Raw genomic sequence first — 22,643 nt, forward strand, 5'->3', positions numbered from 1 at the left:
CACTCCTTCTGCCTCTAGAGGGCCCTGAAATTTGCCTATATGACAGGTCTATACCCATTGACATTTTGACAAAACAGCATTTTACCTTAATTTTCAGTTACTAGTTGCTTTTTCTCTGTCTTTAGTTCTGAAAATGCAATTCCTGCTATTCAAGTAGAATTTTGAGCCATATCAATGTTTTTTTTTCAAAATTTAGGAAATGTGTTTGTATATCTTTAAAACCTTATAAAATGGAATTGAGCAAAGTTATGAAGCTGAAAACAATTTGGTTTTACTTCAATTAAGCAGAAGATTTATTTTGCAAGGTCTCACTTTTATAACACATATTTTAAAAGGTCATCAAAGGCCAGGGCCATCTAGAGGGAGAAGGAGTGGAGGTAGTTGCTTCAAAATACCTTTCTGGAATGCACTTTAGTCTGTAGATTCATCCCTGAAAGTTTCATTTTCCTAATCTAAACCCTTTCTGAGATAGCAAGAAGTCAATTAACTAGAATTTTACCAAAAATACTCTGAAAAGGTATTGCCAAGCTTCCATGTTCACCCTCCTTTCTAAGCTTTTAAAATTTGCCTACTTGACAGGTAGGCAACATGGAACTTGCAATGGTAGACATTTTGAAAAAAAAAATAACATTTTGCCCTAATTTTTAGTTAGCAATTTCTTTTTCTCTGATTTTAGTTCTGTAAATGCAATTCCTGTTGTTAGAGTAAAATTTTAAGCCATATCAGCAGGTTACTTCTAAATTTAGGAAATGTATTTGTGGTTCTTTAAAACCTTTTAAATTGGGATTGACCAAAGTTGTGAAGCTGAATACTTTGATGTATTTGATTTAAGCTGAAGATTTATTTTGAAAGGGTTTAGGGTATTTTGAAAGTTATAAAAATATAACTTTCTGTAGTGAATTGAAGGTGAAAGTCTAGTTAATTGACTTCTTGCTATCTCAGAAAGTGTTTAGGTTAGGAAAATGAAACTTTTGAGGACAGGTCTACAGGCTAAAGTATGTACTTTAGTCTGTAGACCCATCCCTGAAAGTTGTATTCTCCTACACTAACCTCTTTCCTAAAGCTAAACTAGAATTTTAGTGAGTAAAATTTTAAGCCATATCAATGGTTCTTTTTTCTAAATTTAGAAAATGTCTTAATCTTTAAAACTTAATATATTTCAATTGAATAAAGTTGTGAATCTGGAAAACAGAGTATAAGATCCAGACCTATAGACAATAACCTCTGGAAAGGGAACTTGACCCTGTTGGGGATCTATAAGACTAGGGACTTGGTGGTCAACTGTCCCCACTTTATGAGTGGCACCCCTCAACAAAATTGTAGCATAGTAAACAACAAAGCATTTGCACATGATCCTAGTCTCTGATTGATGGATAATTCTTCTGGTTTTTTTGTGGTTACTTTTAGGCTGAAAACCTCTTTTCTATTGGCTTAACTTTTGGCTGCTTGTTTGATAAGCTAAGTAGCCTATGTTATTGATTCCTTATGTTAACAAGGGAAAATGCTGATATAATCTGATTACTAATAGAACAGGTAATGGACTGCAAAAACAATGGTTTCTGTCAAGTTTGGGGACCAAACTGCATGTCACTCCAATTTCCCTTCTTTATCTCATTAGTATTAGAATACACTAATTCTGGAATAGCTTGCACTAATCCATGTATAATAATAATCTGCCCTAATTCTCTGCTTTCAGACTGCAGTTTTATGTTCACCTTAATAAACCTTTCCAGTATGGTACCTTATTATAAACCTTTTTTCCATTACTTATAACAAGGTCCATAGTCAATGTATATATAATATATATATTTTTTTTTTTTAAAATATTTTTATTATATATATAATATATATATATATATATATATATATATATATATATATATATATATATATATATATATATATATATATATATATATATATATATATATATATATATATATATATATATATATATATATATATGTATATATATATATAAACTTAGATCCAGGGTCTACTTTTCCCCCCCCCCCCCTCCAAAAAAAAACTTAACAAAATTCAATCGTTTTTGTTGATAGGATTTTGAAACCTTCACAGAAAAGGTTGTTGTCATGTTGAATCAATGTTTTTATTTTTGTTGGATTTCTTTTTTCTTGGGAGGCCCCCCTTTTGAAAGTCAGACTCAATTCTTTTGATGGGTAACAATCAAAATTTTGACACAATTATTTTGTTCAACATAGTTGAAAGATCTGGAAATTATGTCTTTGAGGATGACACCCCCTCCCCCTCAACAGTTCTAAGGGCAAGGGTTGTAACTTATGCCCAGGAGCATATAAGGTTTATATAGAAAGGGTGATTGTAAAAATTTCAGAGAGGGCTCATTGAATTGGTAATCAGAAGTTCTAGTGCCTTTTTTAAGATTCAGAGTAATTGGAGGGTGCATACCCCCCCCCCACATGCACACACTTCATATTTTCACTAAATATAACTTAGAAATTTTGAGATGACCAGTTGTTGCTGCAGAAACTTCAAAAAGGCTAATTTGATTGAAAATTGAAGGGCTTTGTGCCCATTCCAGTCAAAAACCTTTAAGGAAATCAATATTGATTGCATTCCGTATGAAAGTCAGGTTAGTTATTAGTTCTATTAAAGAGGAAAAGAAAAATTACTTATCTAGAAATCTATTTAATTATCTCAATCCTTTATATTTACATGGGAAGATCTTTCCATGGGGGATGGGACTTTCCATAAAGGGGGCACTGGATTTCCCAGCATTATTTAAAAACGATCTGAAATTAAATTAAAAAAAGTTGTTTTTTATATTTATTTATAATTTTCATTTAAAACGAGTGATGTATTAACAACAGGGTGAACCCCCTCATACACGTATTGATTTCTGTTCGTTTCAAGTTTTAATGTTGCTCTTTGCTTTCAGTTGAAAAAACTTATTCTTTAAAATTTATTTCTAACTTTAGGATCTTATGTCTGATATTAGACATTTTCCAAGTTTAGGCTCTATGTTAAAGTGTGCATCCATGATTAGGCTCCACTGTTGAATAACGCATTTAAAATTATTAATATTGTGTGTGGTTAAAGCATTCAAACTCATGACATACTTAGAAAAGATAACTTTGAAAAAAAAACAATGGGTGAAATACTTGGCTCTGTTGGTGGTATAATAGACATTTTGTGATGATTTAACTGTTGGAAGTAATGATTAGGTGTCTTACTGCTGGGTATTTAACCCAAGCCAGACCTATAGCTGGAGAGGAACAACAATGGGCTGTGTCCATTTTTCAGAAAACATATCAAGAGAAAGATTGGTAATTTTGGCACGATATCTCACATGAGGCCACCTAAGCATGCTCCTTGTCCATCCCAATCTATTCAAATCCTCCCTCTTAACACCCTCCCAGGAAGTTCCCATTTCCTTTAAATCTTTCCTTATGACATCCTCCCACCCCAACCGCAGACGAACTGCTTTCCATTTAGTCCTAGACTGTTGCCTGAAAAGGAAAATCTTTGGCAATCTGTCATCCTTCATCTGCAGAATGTGGTTAGCCAGCAAATGAATTAAAACTGATTATGAACGAATTTTCAATAAATGCCCATAGGAAAATCACATAACCTTACTGTATTAATAGGTTATATTCAAAAATAAGGTGTTTACCTGACGGACACTCAAATAAGGCTTTCTTATATATGCAAAAATAAGATTTTTACCCAACAAACTCTCAAATAAGACTCATTTCAGTAAATAATAATATTTATTCAAATGGTAACTGTTTTGTCCATGACTTATTTTGAACTAAATACTATATTACTGAGATCTTTGCTTCATAAAGTTCAGAAAAACTGTATCAATTTGTTCTCTGAGTTTACCCCAGTTAGCTCCATCCATTCCCCATCCTAACGCAAAATTTTCTCACTTTCACAGTTTCTTTGTTTTGTGCTAATTTATCATCTACTATTAGCTCATAAAGCTAATGAAAAAAACAAAGAAAAAACAACAACAACTAATTCATGATTTTTTTTTTATGTATCCTAGAGCTATACCCAGCTTTTAAGGACAGGCAGGGTTGGGACACATTTCAACTGGAATCAACTTTGGAAATTGGATTGGTAGAATTTTCTTGAATAAATGAACTAAGAATCTTTTCATTATGGTATAATGTTCGGTTTTTAAGAGACCATGCACAAAACTATTGCCAATAGAATCCATGTAACAGGCCAAAGAATAGAAATGGAAAATATATTTATATGCCCATCAGTACTCCAGCCTTTAATCTTCAATATGCACAATTTTCACCTACTACACTAACAAATTTAACTTCCATGCTAACGTTTAATGTTCCTGTTTGATCTGGTAAACACATAATTGATAAATTTAGCACCTTACTTTAGCTTGTAGTACCCGACTGCCCTGGATGTTAATTTAAGAAAGGAGGAGGGTTATCCTTCAAGATTTGAAAACGCTTCTTTTGGTCTTTTCAATAAAGAAAAATCCCCCCCCCCCTCTAGATTAAAAAACTTTTTGTTTTGTATCTTTATTAAACAATTTGAAAAAATCCTTTCCCCTACCCCTATCCTCATTTACATTTTCATAAATTGGCAATGTGCCCACTGATGAAAAAAACAACTTTATTGGAGGTATCCAGACTTGGTTCCCCTGTTAATGTGAAATTAGGTACCAAATCTGCTAATCGTATTCTACCTTTTCACCAGAACTATTGTATTGGTATTCTACCTACCTCCAGAATGCCAGGTCTCTTTCAGAAACTCTGAACTTCCCAATTGTTTTGTTTTGTAGGGAGGGGATGCTGTTAGCTGGTCCACTGGTGATGTCCACTTTTGAGCAATTATATAATTACACTATCTAAATTGAAGTTGAAAATTCTCTGTGTTTCTAGTGTCTACACTTTACATTGGTATTATTTTTGTGCATTTTGCATACAAGAAGTGGCATCAAATGAAAAAGTAATTTCTTCTGAACTTAAACTATTCAGATAATTAGAGTGTCCTAGCTAAAAATGTTATCAAATTGAAGGAAATTGAAGAGTTTTGGGAGTTCAGGGTACAAGAGGGTTGAAGAAAAATGCTACAAAGAATATGCTGCTTAAAAGAGGAATTAAAACAGGTGAAGAGTTAACGTTAAGTAATAAAAGAGTTCCTTTTCTGGCAGCCTGGGGAAGACACTCAGAAATCTTATTTTGAGACCTCGGCCCCTTCTGTATGCGTCCTCCCGTTGTCCTTGAATCTGTTTAAGACCAAGTCATTTTCATTTTGAAGAAGATACTACTACTTAATACATTTATTAAGAAATTGCTCCTTCTCTAACAAGTTCGGATAAGCAAAGAAGGGATATAGGTAGGATTTTCTCTTCATGATGTGTACCCTTTGAACTTGTCCCTAAAATTTGACAATCCGTTCTATGTTCTCTTTAGGATTTAATTTTGTTTTATCTTTTAGGTTTTTTAAGTTTTGTAAAAGTTATCCAATTCTATTTGCGTTACGTTTTGTGTCCTTGGCAATAATTTTCAAATTTGTTTACTTTGCCAGTTGCATATTTTGATGCTTATTTCTTTCTTTTTACAAGAAATCATGAACGAAGTTCTCAGAAGTAATAAGATTGGCACAAATTGGAGAAGTCTTGTTGTTGATCGACTTTCATTGAGAATGGTTTCCTCTTGCTTTACAATGTATGAAATTAATACAGAAAAAATCGCCAGTAAGTTCATTTTTATCTCTCAATTTTATTAGCTTTGTTCGTATCTAATAAAAAAAATCACCATTTCGGCTGAAAGTCGTTGATAAATGTGGAATATTGCGTATTAATTTTAAAGGTGGAATTAAACTTAGATGGTTCTGATATTTGAGCTAATTTCTTGTTCCTAAAGCCGAATTGCGATGAAATCGTGTATACATACCATGAGTTGATTTCAAATGTCAATAAATAAATAAATTTTGATCAGTTGAAATAAACCAGTGAACACATTAACTGAGATTATACTTACAAAGGATTATACATGGTCCTACATTTTCTCTTGATTACGCAGTTATATTTTGGGAATGAGAGGGGGTGTGGTCTCTTTAATCGGCTTATATATTTTACAAGGAGCTTAATAAAGAATAGGAAGGCATGGTAGTTTCTAAGTATCTTATAAATAAAGTAACACTTGGTGGAAATCCACTGTCTAGAATTTGTGTATAAGTTCACTAAAGTGTAGAGTCCTTATGACCCTTACCACACCAATTCAGACCAGGCTCAATGCAGTCAAACAGAGACAAAACAGTGTCAAAATAAAAGGCACATTAGAATGCATCTAAAAAACATGGCAATTTCAATTGATACTGTAAGAAAACTGTAAAAAATACTGAATTGATTGATATTAAATTCAGTCACATTTGAACAATTTTTGGGGAGGCTATGGGTTTTTCTTCTGAAAACACCTTCTAGAAATTGTAAAACTGTCCTTCCCTCCCTTTTAACGCAATTTTTCCTGATTAATATCTTGTAAGCGCAATTTTAGTACTATTAATTTTGTATAAAAACACTTATTTGTATAGTATAAAAAACACCATTTTTTATGGCACTTGGTATTAACCAAGTGACATATAGCAATCGCCAATTCTGTCTGTCTGTCGGTCTGTCTGTCGGTCCCGGTTTTGCTACTTTAGGCACTTCCAGGTAAGCTAGGACGATGAAATTTGGCCAGCGTATTAGGGACCGGACCAGATTAAATTAGAAATAGTCGTTTTCCCGATTTGACCATCTGGGGGGGAGTGGGAGGCCGGTTAATTCGGAAAAAATAGAAAGAATGAAGTATTTTTAACTTATGAGCGGGTGATTGGATCTTAATGAAATTTGATGTTTGGAATGATATTGTGTCTCAGAGCTCTTATTTTAAATCCTGTAAGTTTTGTTGATATTTTTTTTATTGATGAATAAAAGCAAAAAGATTTTTGGTTGCTCTTCATATTCTGGACAAAATTTTGCTAGGAATTCTGAAAATAGCTATATTATAGAACTACAAATGGTTGGGTACGGGTACTAGTATTTTAAAAAATGTGAACAATTTTTGGGGGGTGAAGCTGTTCCGTCGTATCTACTGTTACAACCTTTGATATAGACGAATAATGATCAAACACTTCGTTGTAGGAATTTTTTTGTGTGTGTTATATTTTGATTTAATAGCTTGTTTGCATTTATGCATTTTGAGCTAGTATATTAGCTAATATAGTTCCAATTTGTTGTAAAAAAAAAGAAAAAAAGGAGATGAAGAATCCCTGACAAGATTTGTTTCCAGTTGCGATTCCCTTGGTTCTGAAACTTTTATTGAGGTGTCTTCACGGCCTGAAATTTCAATGAGATCAAAAAAAGAGATCACACTAAGAATATAACACACTATAACACACACTTTCAAACTAAGAATCAATACAACCATTTTTTTTTCAAATATTCTTTGTCGCTGATGAGCTTCCTTCGGTCAACAAATCAAAATTTAGTATCTACTTGTCCTTTCCGTCCAATATTCCCTCACAGTTTCAGCTAGGTCGCTTAAGGCGTTAATCTATACCATTAACCGTATATGAACTATTGAAGACGTCTCATTCTGATATCCTGGATGGAGATTTGATTTAGCTCAACAACACCTTCAATATTTACAGAAAGTTTCAAGTATCTTAGCCGTTCCTGCCGTATTGCAGATGAACCATTTTGACACCCTGGATGCATACAGTTCACCGATTTAGTTCAATATCCCCATCGGCATTCCCTCAAGACAGAGTTTTTTGATTTAGTTTAACATTTCTCTCAACTTTCGGTGAAAGTTCCCACTTAATACTCTTAAATGTTCCCGAGTTATTGCATATATGCCATATTGACATTCATAATGCACTTAATGTCTCCTGAATTAGTTCAATATACCTCTCGATATTTACTCGAAATTTTTACTTAATACTGTTAGGTGTTCCTGAAATATTATAAATGCGCCCTTTTTTTTTACCTTTATGTTCACAGTTGCTTTTGACTTTGTTGTACAATGTTTGTTTATTCCCTGAAAGTTTCTACTGTGGTCCATGGAACTTCCTGAGATACTGTCACTATGTCTTTTTGGCAACCTTGATGCACATAGTGCGTTTTGATTTTGATCAGTACCATCTGTACAATTATCTGAAAGTCGCCTTAATACCCTAAGAAGTTGCTGAGATATCTTTGATATGCCCTTTTTTCAACCTGAATGCAGGAAGTATCTTATCGTTGAATTCAATTTGCTCTCTGATCATTCCTTGGAAGTTAAACTTGATATCAAAAGCTGTTCGTGACATGTTGCGGATACTGTCTTTTGACAATTTGTTCGGGATCTATCTCAACATGCACCGAAGGTTTCAGCTTTATACTTTAAGCAATTCTTGTTATATTATATCAACTTTGAGCGATTCTTGATATATTATAGGTTTATCATTTTGACGAAATGGATGCACATAGTGTCTTTCGATTTAGTTTCGAATCCTCCCCCAGCATCCTCTGAAAGCGTCTAATAAATACCCTTAGCCGCTCTTGATATTTTGCAGACGCGCCTTTTCGACTACTTAGGTGTATATAGTATACTTTGATTTTGTTCGACACCCTCCTCACCAATGATTGAAGGTTTCAGCTTAATACCCTTAGAAATTACTAAGATATTGGAGATTTGCTCTTTTGACTACCTGGATGCACATATATTCTTATGATTCAGTTCGATTTTCTTCTCAACCTTCTCCTTAAAGTTTAAACTTAAACCCCTAGCTGCTCAGTTATTGTATACTAGCCATTTTGACAATCATGATATTAGTCTACTTTCATGTTTAATTCCTGGTCTGACATGTTAAGAGCCAAAATAATCTCCCGAAAATGTCTGGGACAGCACTGCAACGCAACTGTGACCATGACTGGGGTCTCATTCGGAACCGGTTTTAGACTGAGTGGAAACCAGTAACATCTGGATTGCCTCGTGGGTTGGACCTCATTTCCTCAAGGCCATAGTCACACAACAGTTGCATGCGCAATCAGTTAGCAATTCTAGTCTCAAAACAGTTACCCCGTGGCCGCTGGGCCTTAGTCGCTCCTGAGCCGTTCTTGATAGTGCAAATGCGTCTTTCTTACGACCTTGTTGAACGTAGTACACCTTCCTGACTCTCATACAGTTCACCACCCTTCTCACCATCCCCCAAGACCTGACTAAATTGGATTTCAAAGGATTTCAATAAAAGGGCTACCAGAATTGATAATAAGTAAAATACGCTTAGCGACATATATATATATATATATATATATATATATATATATATTGTATAATATATTAGTTCTTCATCACTTTTTCGATGGTTTTATCTCCGTGGGGCTCTTAGAAAATGTAATTTTTTTAAATCACACCTTATCTACCCATGAAAGTTTTTGCCCAGAAAATTTCTTTTCCGCCAAAAACTAATCCATGCTACCCCCGCCCCTCCTTAGGTAGTGCTCATTTTCACATTTAGTATTCATCTTGTATTGACTAATTCAGTTTTAAGGAACACATTTGTATCTGTGCTTTTCCTATATCACAAAATGTTCCAGGAAAGTCTAAAAGGATTTGTTAATAGCAAGCATAATTACATGTGAAGAAAAAAGGTCTTGACCAGACATCGCAGCCATCGTGAGGTTTTCGCTCTTGTAATGTATTTAGCCAGTCTTCAAAATTTATCTTTTTGTAAATTTTTTAGTTCGGAAAAACATACTGTCTATTGTCTGCAAATGATTGACCTTTCTTTTCTTTTCTAGATAATGAAGTAGCTGGGCAGTAAATTTCGGAACTCTCTGTATAAGCCTGTTTCTCTGTTGCATTCGTCTTTTTGTGTATAGACGCTTATTTTTACATAAAAAGACAGTGCAGCAGAACTGGTTTCTTATAATTTTAAAGTTTAAATAAAAAAAAAACAAGGGTTCTAAACCTCAAGTTAAATAGAATCTCAGTAAAATTCGCGTATATTTTTTTTGCTCCCCTTTTTATATTTTACTAAAAAAAAATAGAACCCTCAAAAAAATTTTAATCAATTTTGCTTCAATTTTTTGCTCATCCTTCACCTAACGGATTTACTGCTCATTGAAGCTGTGCAATTATGTGGCCTCTGCTCCTGACAAAGAACCTCTTCCTGACTCAACATACAACAACATTTTTTTATTTTATATTTTAATATAAATTTAATCAATAAAATATTGTTTCTTTATATTCTTGCAAACTGCTTGTTGTTCTTAGAGCTAGGGATAGTTCATAGGGACGGAGTACAAGATAGAGAAAATTAAAATAAATACGTAACTATGTTTATCAAAACAATTTATGAAGAGCACTTACTATACACGAACAACTATTGTATACTTTCAACTTTAAGCATCCCCTTTTAAGAAGGGGATGCCATGAAGGAAAAGTGATATTGTGGTTATGTTTCAAAAACAGTTTCGACAGACCTATTTTGGGCCCGCCATTTTATATTTGCGGATTAATGCTAAACTTAAAAAATGTAGCTAGGACTTATATATAGAGTGAACCTGATAAAAGTAGGAAATGGGATCTTGCTTGTCCAAAAACCCCAATGCCAAGGTTTACTGTATCTATATGCTTACTAATGGCGAAGTAATAATAATCATAAAATGACTAAAATGATTCATTCTTTCGAATATATTGACCATCGGGTAAAGAATAATTTCAATTGAAAATATATTGCGTATTCATTGAAGAGGCAATGCTACCAATTGTTTTGGGGAGTTAAATGAGGGTTGCCCAGCTCATATTAATGGCCTTTTCTGTTTCTTTTTGTGCTGGATTTCTTCATTCAATTTAGTCTGTTTGGTTTAAGATTGTTAACTTAGAGGATTCGACTTATGCCCGCTCTGGTCTCTAAAATTGTATCATATCTTTCGCGAAAATGCATCGTTTTCATGCATTGAATTTTTAAATCAATTAACAGTGTATACAGTACTTTTGCGTTGACGATAGCTTCTGGTCTATGGACGAGCATCCTAACCCCAAAAAACCTTTGGGGGTTTTCATGAGTATCTAGGCTTGTATGAGAAGCCTAGAGGAAACTTAAGAACCTAATAAAATTATTGAAGAAGAATTTTTATTGTCCTTCAAAAGAACTTTGCTGTAAGGTCGTGGAAATATGGCATATATTTTATGACATTTTACAAAATGTTGAAGATTAGCAAAAAAATATATAAAACGCCTTTTTAAACCGTCGATTGTTGAAAAGACGTTATACTTTTGACTGTGGGGGAGACCTGTACTTAACACTTTCGGTCTCTAAAACTCATGAAAATTTGGTTATAATAGATTTTGAGTTGATTGTAAATCGAAAGTAACTCTAGAACAAAAGATGTTATAGCATTAAGCGTTAATTATTTATAGCATAAGTGCAACAGCATTTTTCATAAGCTTGCTCTTTGGGAAACAAGTTCTTTCTGCTGTTGTAATTGAAAATACCCTTTATAACAATTTTTTTGCCGATTCGAGATATAAGGCTCAACCCCTTTTCATAGATTGTTGGCAACAGTAGTATTTTTTTAAATATAAGAAACATAGGAATTGACTATCCCTTGTGAGGTGTTTCTTTACCTACCGTAACGGTGATGCTAGTATATAGCTAGTAAGAATGGTGGGTACTCAGAAGAATATCCATTGACACCCTGTTATATCTCTAGAAGCCGTATTATTAATCCTTTGGAGGAGTATAAACAGCTTTCTATGAGCTTTGCAGAACACGGACATTCATTTTTGGGAACAAGCTTTGTGTAAAATTTGCAGAGAAGTATAATTGAGATGGATGGCATTGTGTCCATGGTATAATTTCACCATGCAAGGTATAATTCCACCATGCTTTCTTGCCCAGAAGGAACAAACCCATTCGAGAATATCTACCGCGTGAATGGATGGTGAAAATATATTTTTGAGGAGATGGGATTAATCAATACTCTTTATAGCTTTACCTCCAAAGATGAAACCAGGGTGTTGCACGATCTTTTACTGACTAACTGATCTTTTGTGTGTTCTCTTTGTCTTTGATTTTTGGAAACTGACCCTCTTGGCAATAGATAACTTTTCTGTCTCCACAAGATATACCTGTGGGCACCGGGAAACCTAGGTTGTGTCTCCAATTCTAAGGACATTTGTCAGTATCAGTAAACAAGTATAGAGAATTCTTTACCTCGAAACAGCGTCGATCTGAAAACACTGTCAATTAGTCCAATCTGTTTTAATGTATTGCATACGGTAAAGCCCTGCTTGTCCATAAATGTGGTCATGATAAAAGTTGAAAAAATCAAAAAGAAAGTGTTCTCCACTAATATTTAATATTTGCACCATAATGCATTTTAAACTACATAAGCCGATTTTTTTTTCTGTTGACAAGATTATTACCTGCCCTTTAAATAAAAATGGTTAATGGCCTCTTTTGAATTATATTATTGAAAACAGGAAGTTTTGCATAAAAAGCAAAAAGTTCAAACCAAACGAGAACCAAAAAGTAAAATCCAAAAGATTTTGCATAAACTCTTAGTTTGAGCAAAATAATTTTGATAAATCAAGCAGAAATCCATAAGAGAAGGAAACTTAAAATGAAGAAAAACGAAAAGAGTGAATGAAAGCTAGCTTAGAATGAATGTAAGTTGCCGTAAGTAAGGGTGGTGATGTCTAGTGCGGGCTAATCAACAAAAATCCTCAGAAAAACCGGTAATTTAAGGCATTACTTAAAGTTTATTTTAGCTCTTTGGATGCAAGTTTCGAGTAGGGACTATAAGAATGATTGATAAAACCCAGCAGATTAAATACGATTTTACGTTTTATTCTGACACAATATTCCTATATTAGCTGTCTTACAAAACAAAATTGAGTCTTCGTCAGTATGGGTATATACATTGTCTGTGTCAACTAGAATTTCCCTGTGGACATTGAGATTGGCAAAGCCATTTAGCCTACTTTCAGACGTCACGTTTCTTAGGTATGTCTTGATTCTCCGATGTATAAAAGGAGCGCTCTGTTGTGCTGGTCGATACAGGTATAGTGATTAAAATATTAAGTAAGATATGGATGTTCGGAGAGATTGCTTTGCCACAAATATTTAGAAAATCAGTTGCATTGACATGGTGTGCCTTGTTCCGTTAGAGAAATTTTTGCCAAATTTTTCTTTCCGCCATCAAACGTTTAAGGTGTTGTTTTCCAAATCTTCTTCATAAATTTCGATCAGCTTCAAAAATGGCTCTCATCTCTACTTTCTTCACAAAATCAGTGAAAAATAGAATGTTAAACATTATTTTGCCGTGGGGGGGAGGGAAGGTGTCAGCACGCCATAAGTTGAACACCTTACGAATCGTGCATGTTGTTTAAATATCTCTGGCGGGGTGTCCATATTGCTGATGGACGGGTTCTCTTTAGTAACAAACGTAGTGAGAGCCAATTCAAGTTTTGTTCCACTTTCTTTTTGTAGGTCTTTAATGTTAACAATGCTTGATATAGCAACAGGGGCCTTGACTGATACCTAGTGCTTTGCTCAATCTTTGACAAAATTTTTTAAGGCCTACTACCGCTCTATCTTGATAGGTCCATAGAACTTGCTTGCTTTTTTTTTTTTTTTTTTTTTTTTTTTTTTTTTTTTTTTTTTTTTTTTTTTTTTACTGAACTAAGTATTTACAGTATACATTACAATATATTACTCTTCTGATCTTGTCAAGTGCCAGACAAAAGGCTCTTTAAGGCTCTTTAGAAGGGCAGTCTAGTAGACGTGAAACAAATATACCCTCATTCAAAATTTGATTCAATCCAAATTTCAATTTTCAACCCATCAACTAACAGTGATCCCCCAATTACCTAAAAAAAATTCACACAATACCAATCTATTAGCTTTATACAAGTTCATAATTTTTCCTTTTTCGATTTCAAACACCATAATTAGTTAAGGCCTTTTCATTGTAGTTGCCCTGAAAAATAAAAAAAAGTACACCAGCTTTGCCTGAAAAACTTTATTGAAGACACGGCTGAATGTGAAAATTGCCTTTGCTTTTGAAATTTATTCTGCTTTTCAACTGGCTGCAAATTACCACGTTTTCTTATATTTTCTCATGCTGTCGATAAAGAGTTTCTTAAATTGAAATTGCTGGAACTCAAATAAGGAGAAATGATATGTAAAAATATCGTACAGATATAAAAGTTTCTGAACCGTCTCTATTTGACATTACGGGAGAATAAGGACACAGAAAAAAAACGAAGCTATCCACAGCAAAAAAGAAAATAATAATTTTGCAAAAAAAAATCTTATTTGAGCCATGATTTCAATGAGGCTTTTTCAGGAAAAGACTTCGCGCTTCTGATTTTTTTTTCTTTTTTTAATTTTTTTTTTTAGCAACTAAGCGGATTTGAAAATTGTTTCCACTCAACCAATTTTGCCTAAGAAAGCTATAATAAAGAAAGGTCAGTACTTGGAATTCTAATTTTTTTTCTTTTGTTGTCCTGTTGCCTTGCATTGTCTTGGTTTGCCTGCTTGGTCTCCGAACTTATTTAAGAAAACGCTCTAGTATGTTACTTTAAAAATCTAACCCAAAATACTACTCGAACCTTATTAGAAACTATATAGGATTAATCAAAATATAGCTCATGCTTTGTATACAAAATATTTTGTTGCCAAACTCCAATTCAGCTCAGGTTCGTTTTGATGGAAATTGGCATTAGGGCATTGTCAATAGTCCTTATCGAATTTACTTGTTATGGCACTTGGTATTAACCAAGTGACATATAGCAATCGCCAATTCTGTCGGTCTGTCTGTCTGTCGGTCCCGGTTTTGCTACTTTAGGCACTTCCAGGTAAGCTAGGACGACGAAATTTGGCAAGCGTATCAGGGACCGGACCAGATTAAATTAGAAATAGTCGTTTTCCCGATTTGACCATCTGGGGGGGGGGCGGTTAATTCGCAAAAAATAGAAAAAATGAAGTATTTTTAACTTATGAGCCAAAGAACCGATTCCGGAGTCAAGAAACAATTAAAAAGAAGACCTGAGACATGTTATTTTCCTTTTAACTTAATACAAATTGAAACGCTTTTTTAAGTTAAACTTTATTATTTCAGTTTTCTTATAGCTTATCATATACTTACTACTTTCTGTTCCTAGAGTCAGCAATTATTTAAGGAACCCTGATTAAAAAGATTGCGTCAGTTAGAAAGGCGATCTTGCTCAAAATCTTAGTCATAGAATTTGGTTTTAGAATGGGTCACTTTCTATCGAAGGAGTTGTCGTAGAAACTTCGAAAAGAGCTCATTCGATTGGGAATTGTAAGGGATAGTGCCCTTTTTAATAGTCAAAAGTGATTCGAGGGCAACTAATACCCCTCCCACGCCCATTATTTCCCCAAACACAATAATACAAATTTTGAGTTAGCCATTTTGTTTAACGTAGTTTTAGGGTCCGGAAATTATGTCTTTGAGGATGAAAACCCCCTACAGCTCTCAAGGCAAGGATTGTAAGTTTTGCCCTGGGGCATATAAGGCTTATGTAGAAAGGGTGATCGCATAAGCTTTGGAGGGGGATCTTTGGATTGCAAATCAGAATTTATAGTGCCTTTTTAAACATTCAGTTATCAGGGGGCGGATAACCCCACGCCTCCCCCTTTGAAACACACATCTCGTATTTTCCTGAAATGCAACTGATGGAAACTATAGGGGGCCATTTGTTGTGTTAGAAACATCGAAACGAGCTCATTCGATTGGAGATTGACAGGGCTAGTGCCCTTTTTAATAGTTGAAAGTGAAAAGAGGGAAACTAAATCCCCTCTCATGCCCACCATTTCCCTAAATACATTCAATCAAAATTTGAAATAGCCATTTTGTTCAACGTAGTTGAAAGTTCGCAAAATTTTGTTGTTGAGGATGACAACCCCCCACAGTCCTTAGGGCAAGGGCTGTAATTTTTGCCCTGGGGCATATAAGGTATATAAAGGGTGATCGTATAAATTTCGGAGTAGGCTCATCGGATTAGTAATCAGAAGTTCTAGTGCCTTTTATAAGATTCAGAGTGATCTGAGGATGGATAACCCCACACCTCGCATTTTCCCTGTATGCATCTGATAGAAATTTTGAGATGGCCATATGATGTCTTAGAAACTTCGGAAAAGGCTCATTCGATTGGAAATTGAAATAACTAGTGCCTTTTTTAATAATCAAATGTGATTGTAGGGCAACTAACCCCCTTCGCACGCCCACCATTTCTCCAAACACATCTATCAAAATAGGACAGACATTTTTTTGAATATTGTTGAAAGGTCCGGAAATTATGTCCTTGAGGATGACAACCCAGCAATCGTTAAGACAAGGGTTGTAAGCTATGCCCTTGGGGGCATATAAGGTTTGTATAGAAAGATTGATCGTATAAAGTTTGGGGGAGGCTTATTGGATCGGTAATTAGAATTTCTAATGACCTTTATAAGATCCAAAGTGATTGGAGGATGGATGCACCCACACCTCGTATTTTCCTGAAATGCATCTCATAGATATTTTGAGATGGGCTTTTGTTGTAGAAACTTGGAACAAGGCTCATTCGATTGGAAAATGAAGGGGCTAGTGCCTCTTTTAAGTGACTTCAAAGTAAATAAACCCCCTCCTACGCCCACCATTTCCCCAGACATCCAATCAAATGCTGAGATAGCCATTTTGTTTAGCGTAGTAGTTGAAAGATCCAGAAATTATGTCTTTTAGTTTGACAGTCCTCAGGAAAAGGGTTGTAACTTATGCCCTGGGGGTATGTAGAATTTATATAGAAAGGGTGATAGTATAAACTTTGAAGGAGGTTCATTAGATTGGTAATCAGAATTTCTAGAGTCCTTTATTAGATTCAGAGTGATTGGACGATGGATATTACCCCCCCCCCCCCCGACAAACACACAATTTACATTTTCTCGAAATGCATCAGATAAAAATTTTGAGATCACCAATAGTTGTAGAAACTTCGAAAAAGGCTCATTGGATTTGATATCGAAGGGGATAGTTCCCCTTAAAGAGTCGAAAGGAATTGGACAGCAACTAACCCACCTCCGACGACCACCAATTTCCCCAAGGACATCCTATCAAAATTTTGAGATAGCTATTTTATTCAGCGTAGTTCAAGGGTCCGATAATAAGTTCGTTAAATATGACACCACCCCACGCCTATCAGGGTAAGGGTTGCAAGTTTCGACCCGGGGGGCATATTAGGTTTTTATAGAAATGATGGTCGCATAAACTTCGGAGGGGCTCATTACACTGGTTATCTGAAGTTCTAGTACCTTTTATAAGATTTAGAGTGATCAGAGGTTTGATACTCCACCCTCCGATCACTCGGAGATAATTAAGATCCCCTTTTACTTGTCGAAAAGGATTGGAGGGAAACTAACCCCCCTCTAACGTCCACCATTTCCCCCAAAACATCCAATCAAAATGTTTAGATAGTCATGTCGTTCAACTTGCTAATAGGTCCGGATATTATGTCTGAGGATGACAACAAACCCTCCCCCTCCATAGCCCTTTTTAAGATTCAAAGTAATCGGAGGGTGAATACCCTCTCCCCCCCCCCTCGCCTCATATTTTCCTGAAATGCATCTGATAGCATTTCGTTTTTTTATTTAATGTTATTGTTGATTTTCGTTTGTGTTTACTCCACTATCTTTTGATGTAAGTGGGTTATAAAGAAATAATATATTATTATTATAGTTATTTTGAGATAGCCATTTGTTGTCGTAGAAACTACAAAAAAGGCTCATTCGATTAGAAATTGAAATGTCATTTTGTAAGAGTCAAAATTCATTGGAGGGCTACATTCACTCTTCCGATGCCCATCGATTCTCAAAATGCATCTAATCAAAATTTATCGGTAGCCGTTTTGTTGAGCATAGTTGATAGGTCTAGAAATTAGGTTTGTGGGGATGATAACCCCCACAGCCCTCAGCAAAAGGGTTGATTGTAATGCCATGATGGTATATAAGGTTTTTATGGAGAGGGTGGTCGTATAAACTCCGGAGGGAGCTCATTGGACTGGAAATCAGCCACCCGCCTCTACATCGTATTGTCAGCAAATGTTCTTGATAAAAATTTTAGATACCCATTTGTTATAAAAGAGTCCAAAAATCATATAATAATGCCTTTTGGATGGACAGAATTCCCCATAATCTGGGGGTAAGGTATTTTAGTTATGACGAGGGGCACATAAGGTTTGTATGGAAAGGGTGGCCATGTGAACTCTAGAAGAGGCTCATTTTATTTGAAATGTATAGTTCTAGTTCCCTGATAAGAGTCAAACATTATCGAGAGCAACTAGCCCCCCTCCCCGAAACCCTCTTCCCATATCCGATTGAAATTTTAAGAGTGCTATTTTGTTCAGCATTGTTGAAAGGTCCAGTAATTATGTCTATGGGGGTGTCAACCTTCCCGGAGTCATCAGGACAATGTCTTTAAGTTTGGTAAATCATTAATTGTTTACACATAGTGTATGTTATTGAGAAAAGTGTGCATGTTTGAACTTTGTTCAAGAAGACAAAGGGTATTCATGTCAGTCTTTCAGAGAATGTTGAGGGGAGTGTTGAACTAAACCAAAACACGTTATGTGTGTACAGATTGTCATAAGGATGCAAATATAATTTCAGTTTGTTTTGAATTCACCATACAAATAGCTACTCATACTATGGATTCGCATAGAAACAAACTGAAAAGATGTAAAATATTATTTTTTCCATAAAAAATACTATGTCAATAAAAAATGAAAAGAAATTAATTTGAAAAACTGCAAAACAAATTTTTTAAAGAAAAGTAAAGAGCTCTGTTAAGCCAAGAATGAGCAGAAATAAAGCCAAATAATCCTCCAAGCGTAAAACTAACACAAATTACTATCAATGTGTAAATGAAACTCAAAGCGGTCAGAAATTACAATTAATAGCCGAGTCAAACTCAAAGCGAGCAAAACTTAATTGACATTTAGTGAAAATTATTGCTTAAAGTTTTTATAATATCTATTTATGAAACTAAGAAAAGTGGAAACATTTAAAATGTGTTTTGTTTTCAATAAATCACAAATTATGTTCTGGTCTTGAGAAGGTCTGGGGGTTATCAGCACTACTCACGTTAACTTCTGCTCATTTTGAGTTTGACTCTGCAATTGAGTTTTTTTAAGTTAATAAATAAAATAGACCGATACTTTAGATATAATTATAGAGCAATTAATTGGCAAAGCGATACTTTCAGTTTTTAGTTTTATAACTTAGAGGAGTGGATTTACGCTACGGAGAAGAGTTCAAAGCCTGAAAACCCGGTTTGTTTTCATGTGCATCGCTTCCAAAGAAAAATTATCATTGCGGAACTTATATTTTGAGAAATGCACAGTTTAACAGAGATATTGCATCGAAATATATTGTTTAATGTATTATCTTTAAGAAATAGATGGCGTCTCGAAGGGCACCTATAGGACTGAAAGTTGAGCTGCCCGATTAGTAAACAAGCTACTTTATTGTCAAAGTAAACATTGAATTTTTCAATGTTTAAACTTTTGGTTTAAATTTTAAACCAAAAGGTTCTTTTGCACTTAGTTACGGTGAGTGCAAAAGAAGCATTTTCTGTATTACAATGCAAGGTTTTACAATCTTCTTAAAAAAGAATCCAGTTTGATATATTTCCCTTACTGTATATAATTCCTCTATTTAGCGTAAAGTAAGGGTCGAATATTAGTTGCTATTCGGCTGGAAAACTTGAAATTTTACTCTAATGCAGAAATTTATGATCGACTTTATTTGGCCAATTTTAAAGATAATATTCAGGATTCAATATATAAATGCCTTGTTAAAAGAGTATTTTTCTGAAAATTGACACAGTACTCTATTCCAGTGGGTAAAAAAGATCCAGATTAGAAACTTTTTTTTTCTTTTAGGCTAAGAAATGCCCTTGTTTAAGAAGAAACATATAAATCATATTACAATATTTTGAAAAAATTGTAAACGTTATTGCTAGGGGAAAAAAAGGCTATAGTGAGCTAAAATAATTTTTTAGATTTCTCCCCCTGCCTCCCGTGATGAGGTGTCATTGTCACTCCCTTTAGAATATTACTTACAGTGCTCGTTTGTTTCTGTTATGTTTTCGAATGGTAGCATTCCTTGGGCTTGTTTAAGGGATTTATTTAGCGACTAGAGAGCCTGAAAACAAAAAAAAATTGGTAGAAAGGAAAACTCCAATTTTTGTTATTGAAAATATTTTTGTTTTAGATTTTTCTATAGGTTTTCAATTTAGGAAGGTTAATCTCACTAACTTGGGATGTTCACATGATTTTATTTCAAATAGGGATGCATTTCGAGATTTATTTAGTAATTTCAATCAGAAGTGCCTCCAATAAAAAATTCCAGGATTTCTGGAGAAGTAAGTCTCACCTCCTTATTTTCCTGCCATTAAGCTTTTAAGTTGGCTGAATTATTAGAATAGTAAATAACCAGTAAGGGCAAGGAGGGAGGGTTTAAATGAATTTGAAGATAGAAGGGGAGAAAATAATGAAAATTTATTTCAATTAAGTAGGTTCCAGAAATTTGTTAGGATTCCAGAAGTACTACATGAGGTGTATTTTATCGAAATCTTCCATTACTAGCTAACTTGCCACTCATTTTGATTGCAAAACTCAAACACAAGAGACATTTGTATCAAGGGAGTCTAGCCTGAAATTATTCTGGAGGTTCAAAATATTTACCAGAAATTTGCCTTTTTTGTTTTGTTTTAGACAGTAATATAAATTCTCGAGAATGTAGGGGGATATGCAGAATGACCTTTCAAAGATCTTTCAGCGGGAAATTTTACTTTTTTTGTTAAATTATTTTAAGAAAATATATTTTTCAAAAAAAATTACAAGAAAATATACTTCAGAATTTTGAGGAAGGCGGTGAAGGGGGAAATTCAGAGGTCAGCCATTCAAATATTTGTAGATATAGATATGTATTAGTTTTTATGGTACTTGGGATTTACCAAGTGACATATAGCAATCGCAATTTCTGTCTGTCGATGTGTCTGTTGGTCCCGGTTTCGCTAGTTCGGGCACTTCCAGATAAGCTAGGACGATAAAAGTTGGCAGGCGTATCAGGGATGAGACTAGATTAAATTAAAAATAATCACTTCTCTGATTCCAACATCTGGAGGGGGGAGTGGAGGGACGGTTAATTGGGAAAAATAAAAAAAATGAGGTATTTTCAACTTACTAATGGGTAATCAGATCTTAATGAAAATTGAAATTTAGAAGGTTCTCGCGTCTTAGAGCTCCCATCTTAATTCCCGACCGGATCTGGTAACATTGTTTGGGAGTTGGAGGGGGAAACCAGAAATCTTGGAAAATGTGAAAATTGGGGTATTTTTATCTTATGAATAGGTGATCGGATCTTAATGAAACTTGATATATATAAAAGGATCTAATGTCTCAGATTCTCCATTTTCGATTCTAATTGGATCTGGGGACATAGGGGATTGGAGGAGGGAAACGGAAATCTTGGAAAACGCTTAGAGTGGAGAGATCGGGATGAAACCTGATGGGAATAATAAGCACAAGTTCTAGATACGTGGTTGACATAATTGTAACGGATCCGCTCTCTTTGGAGGCGCTGGGGGGGGTGTTAATTTGGAAAAATTAGAACAATTGAGGTATTTTTTTACTTAAGAACCGGGGACCGGATCTTAATGAAATTTGATAATTAGAAGGAATTCATGTCTCAGAGCTCTTATTTTAAATCCCGACCAGATCTATTGACATGGGGGGAGTTGGGGGGGGGGAATCAGAAATCTTGGAAAACGCTTAGAGTGGAGGAATCGGGATGAAGCTTGGTGGATAGAATAAGCAAATGTTCTTGATACGTGATTGACGTAACCGCACTGTATTTGCTCTCTTTGGAGGAGTTGGGGGAGGGGTTCTGTGACTTGGCGAGTTTGGTGCTTCTGGTCGTGCTAGGATGACGAAAATTGGTAGGCGTATCAGGGAGCTGCATAAATTGACTTGATAAAGTCGTCTTCCCAGATTCGACCATCTGGGGGGCTAAAGGTAGAGGAAAAATTAGAAAAAATGAGGTATTTATAACTTCGAGTGGGTGATCGGATCTTAATGAATTTTGATATGTAGAAGGACATCGTGACTCTTATTTTAAATCCTGACCGGCATTAAGCCTCTGTTTTCCTTTTAAATCAATCTATTGATTCTTAGAATTTTGTCAGAGCTCATACCATATGAGCTCTTGGCTCTTAGCTCTACTTGCCTCGTCACAAGTTCCATATGAGATCTTAGCTCTTGTTTTTCTTCTCTAGGTTGAAAAGGTTGAGCAGTAATTTTCAGAAACCTCTGTGTAAGCCCATTTTCTGTTGCAGTGTTTTTGTCCAATGGTGTTCATTTTTACATTGAAAGTCGCTGTGACAGATCAGCCTTCTCGAAATTGTAAAGTTTAAATAAAAATCAAGGGCTCTCAACCTTAAGTTTAGTTAGTTCTCTGTCAAATTTTGTTTATGCTTTTTTCTCTCCTCTTTCTATATTTTAAAATAAATTTAACCCTTTACATTTTTTACTCTTATTATTTTTTTTCTGCTCATCCCTCGCTAAACGAATTTACTGCTCATCCAAGATTTT

At 34.7% G+C, this 22,643-nt stretch overlaps 1 protein-coding gene across 3 annotated transcripts in view; it reads left to right on the forward strand.

Moving 5' to 3' along the window:
* The window catches only part of LOC136028111 (syntaxin-binding protein 2-like), a 59,931-nt gene that overhangs the window by 20,119 nt on the left and 17,169 nt on the right, over positions 1-22,643 (forward strand). For 2 of the 3 annotated variants that reach the window (XM_065705746.1, XM_065705744.1), the window contains exon 2: positions 5,579-5,710. In XM_065705746.1, coding sequence (XP_065561818.1) covers positions 5,584-5,710 — 127 coding nt within the window. In that variant the 5' untranslated portion in view covers positions 5,579-5,583. Of the gene's footprint in view, positions 1-5,578; positions 5,711-9,784; positions 10,231-22,643 lie in introns of those variants that run through there. The other variant, XR_010617744.1, reaches the window with a different exon arrangement.

This window comes from Artemia franciscana, chromosome 6 (genome assembly GCF_032884065.1).
Source record: "Artemia franciscana chromosome 6, ASM3288406v1, whole genome shotgun sequence".
Taxonomy (NCBI): domain Eukaryota; kingdom Metazoa; phylum Arthropoda; class Branchiopoda; order Anostraca; family Artemiidae; genus Artemia; species Artemia franciscana.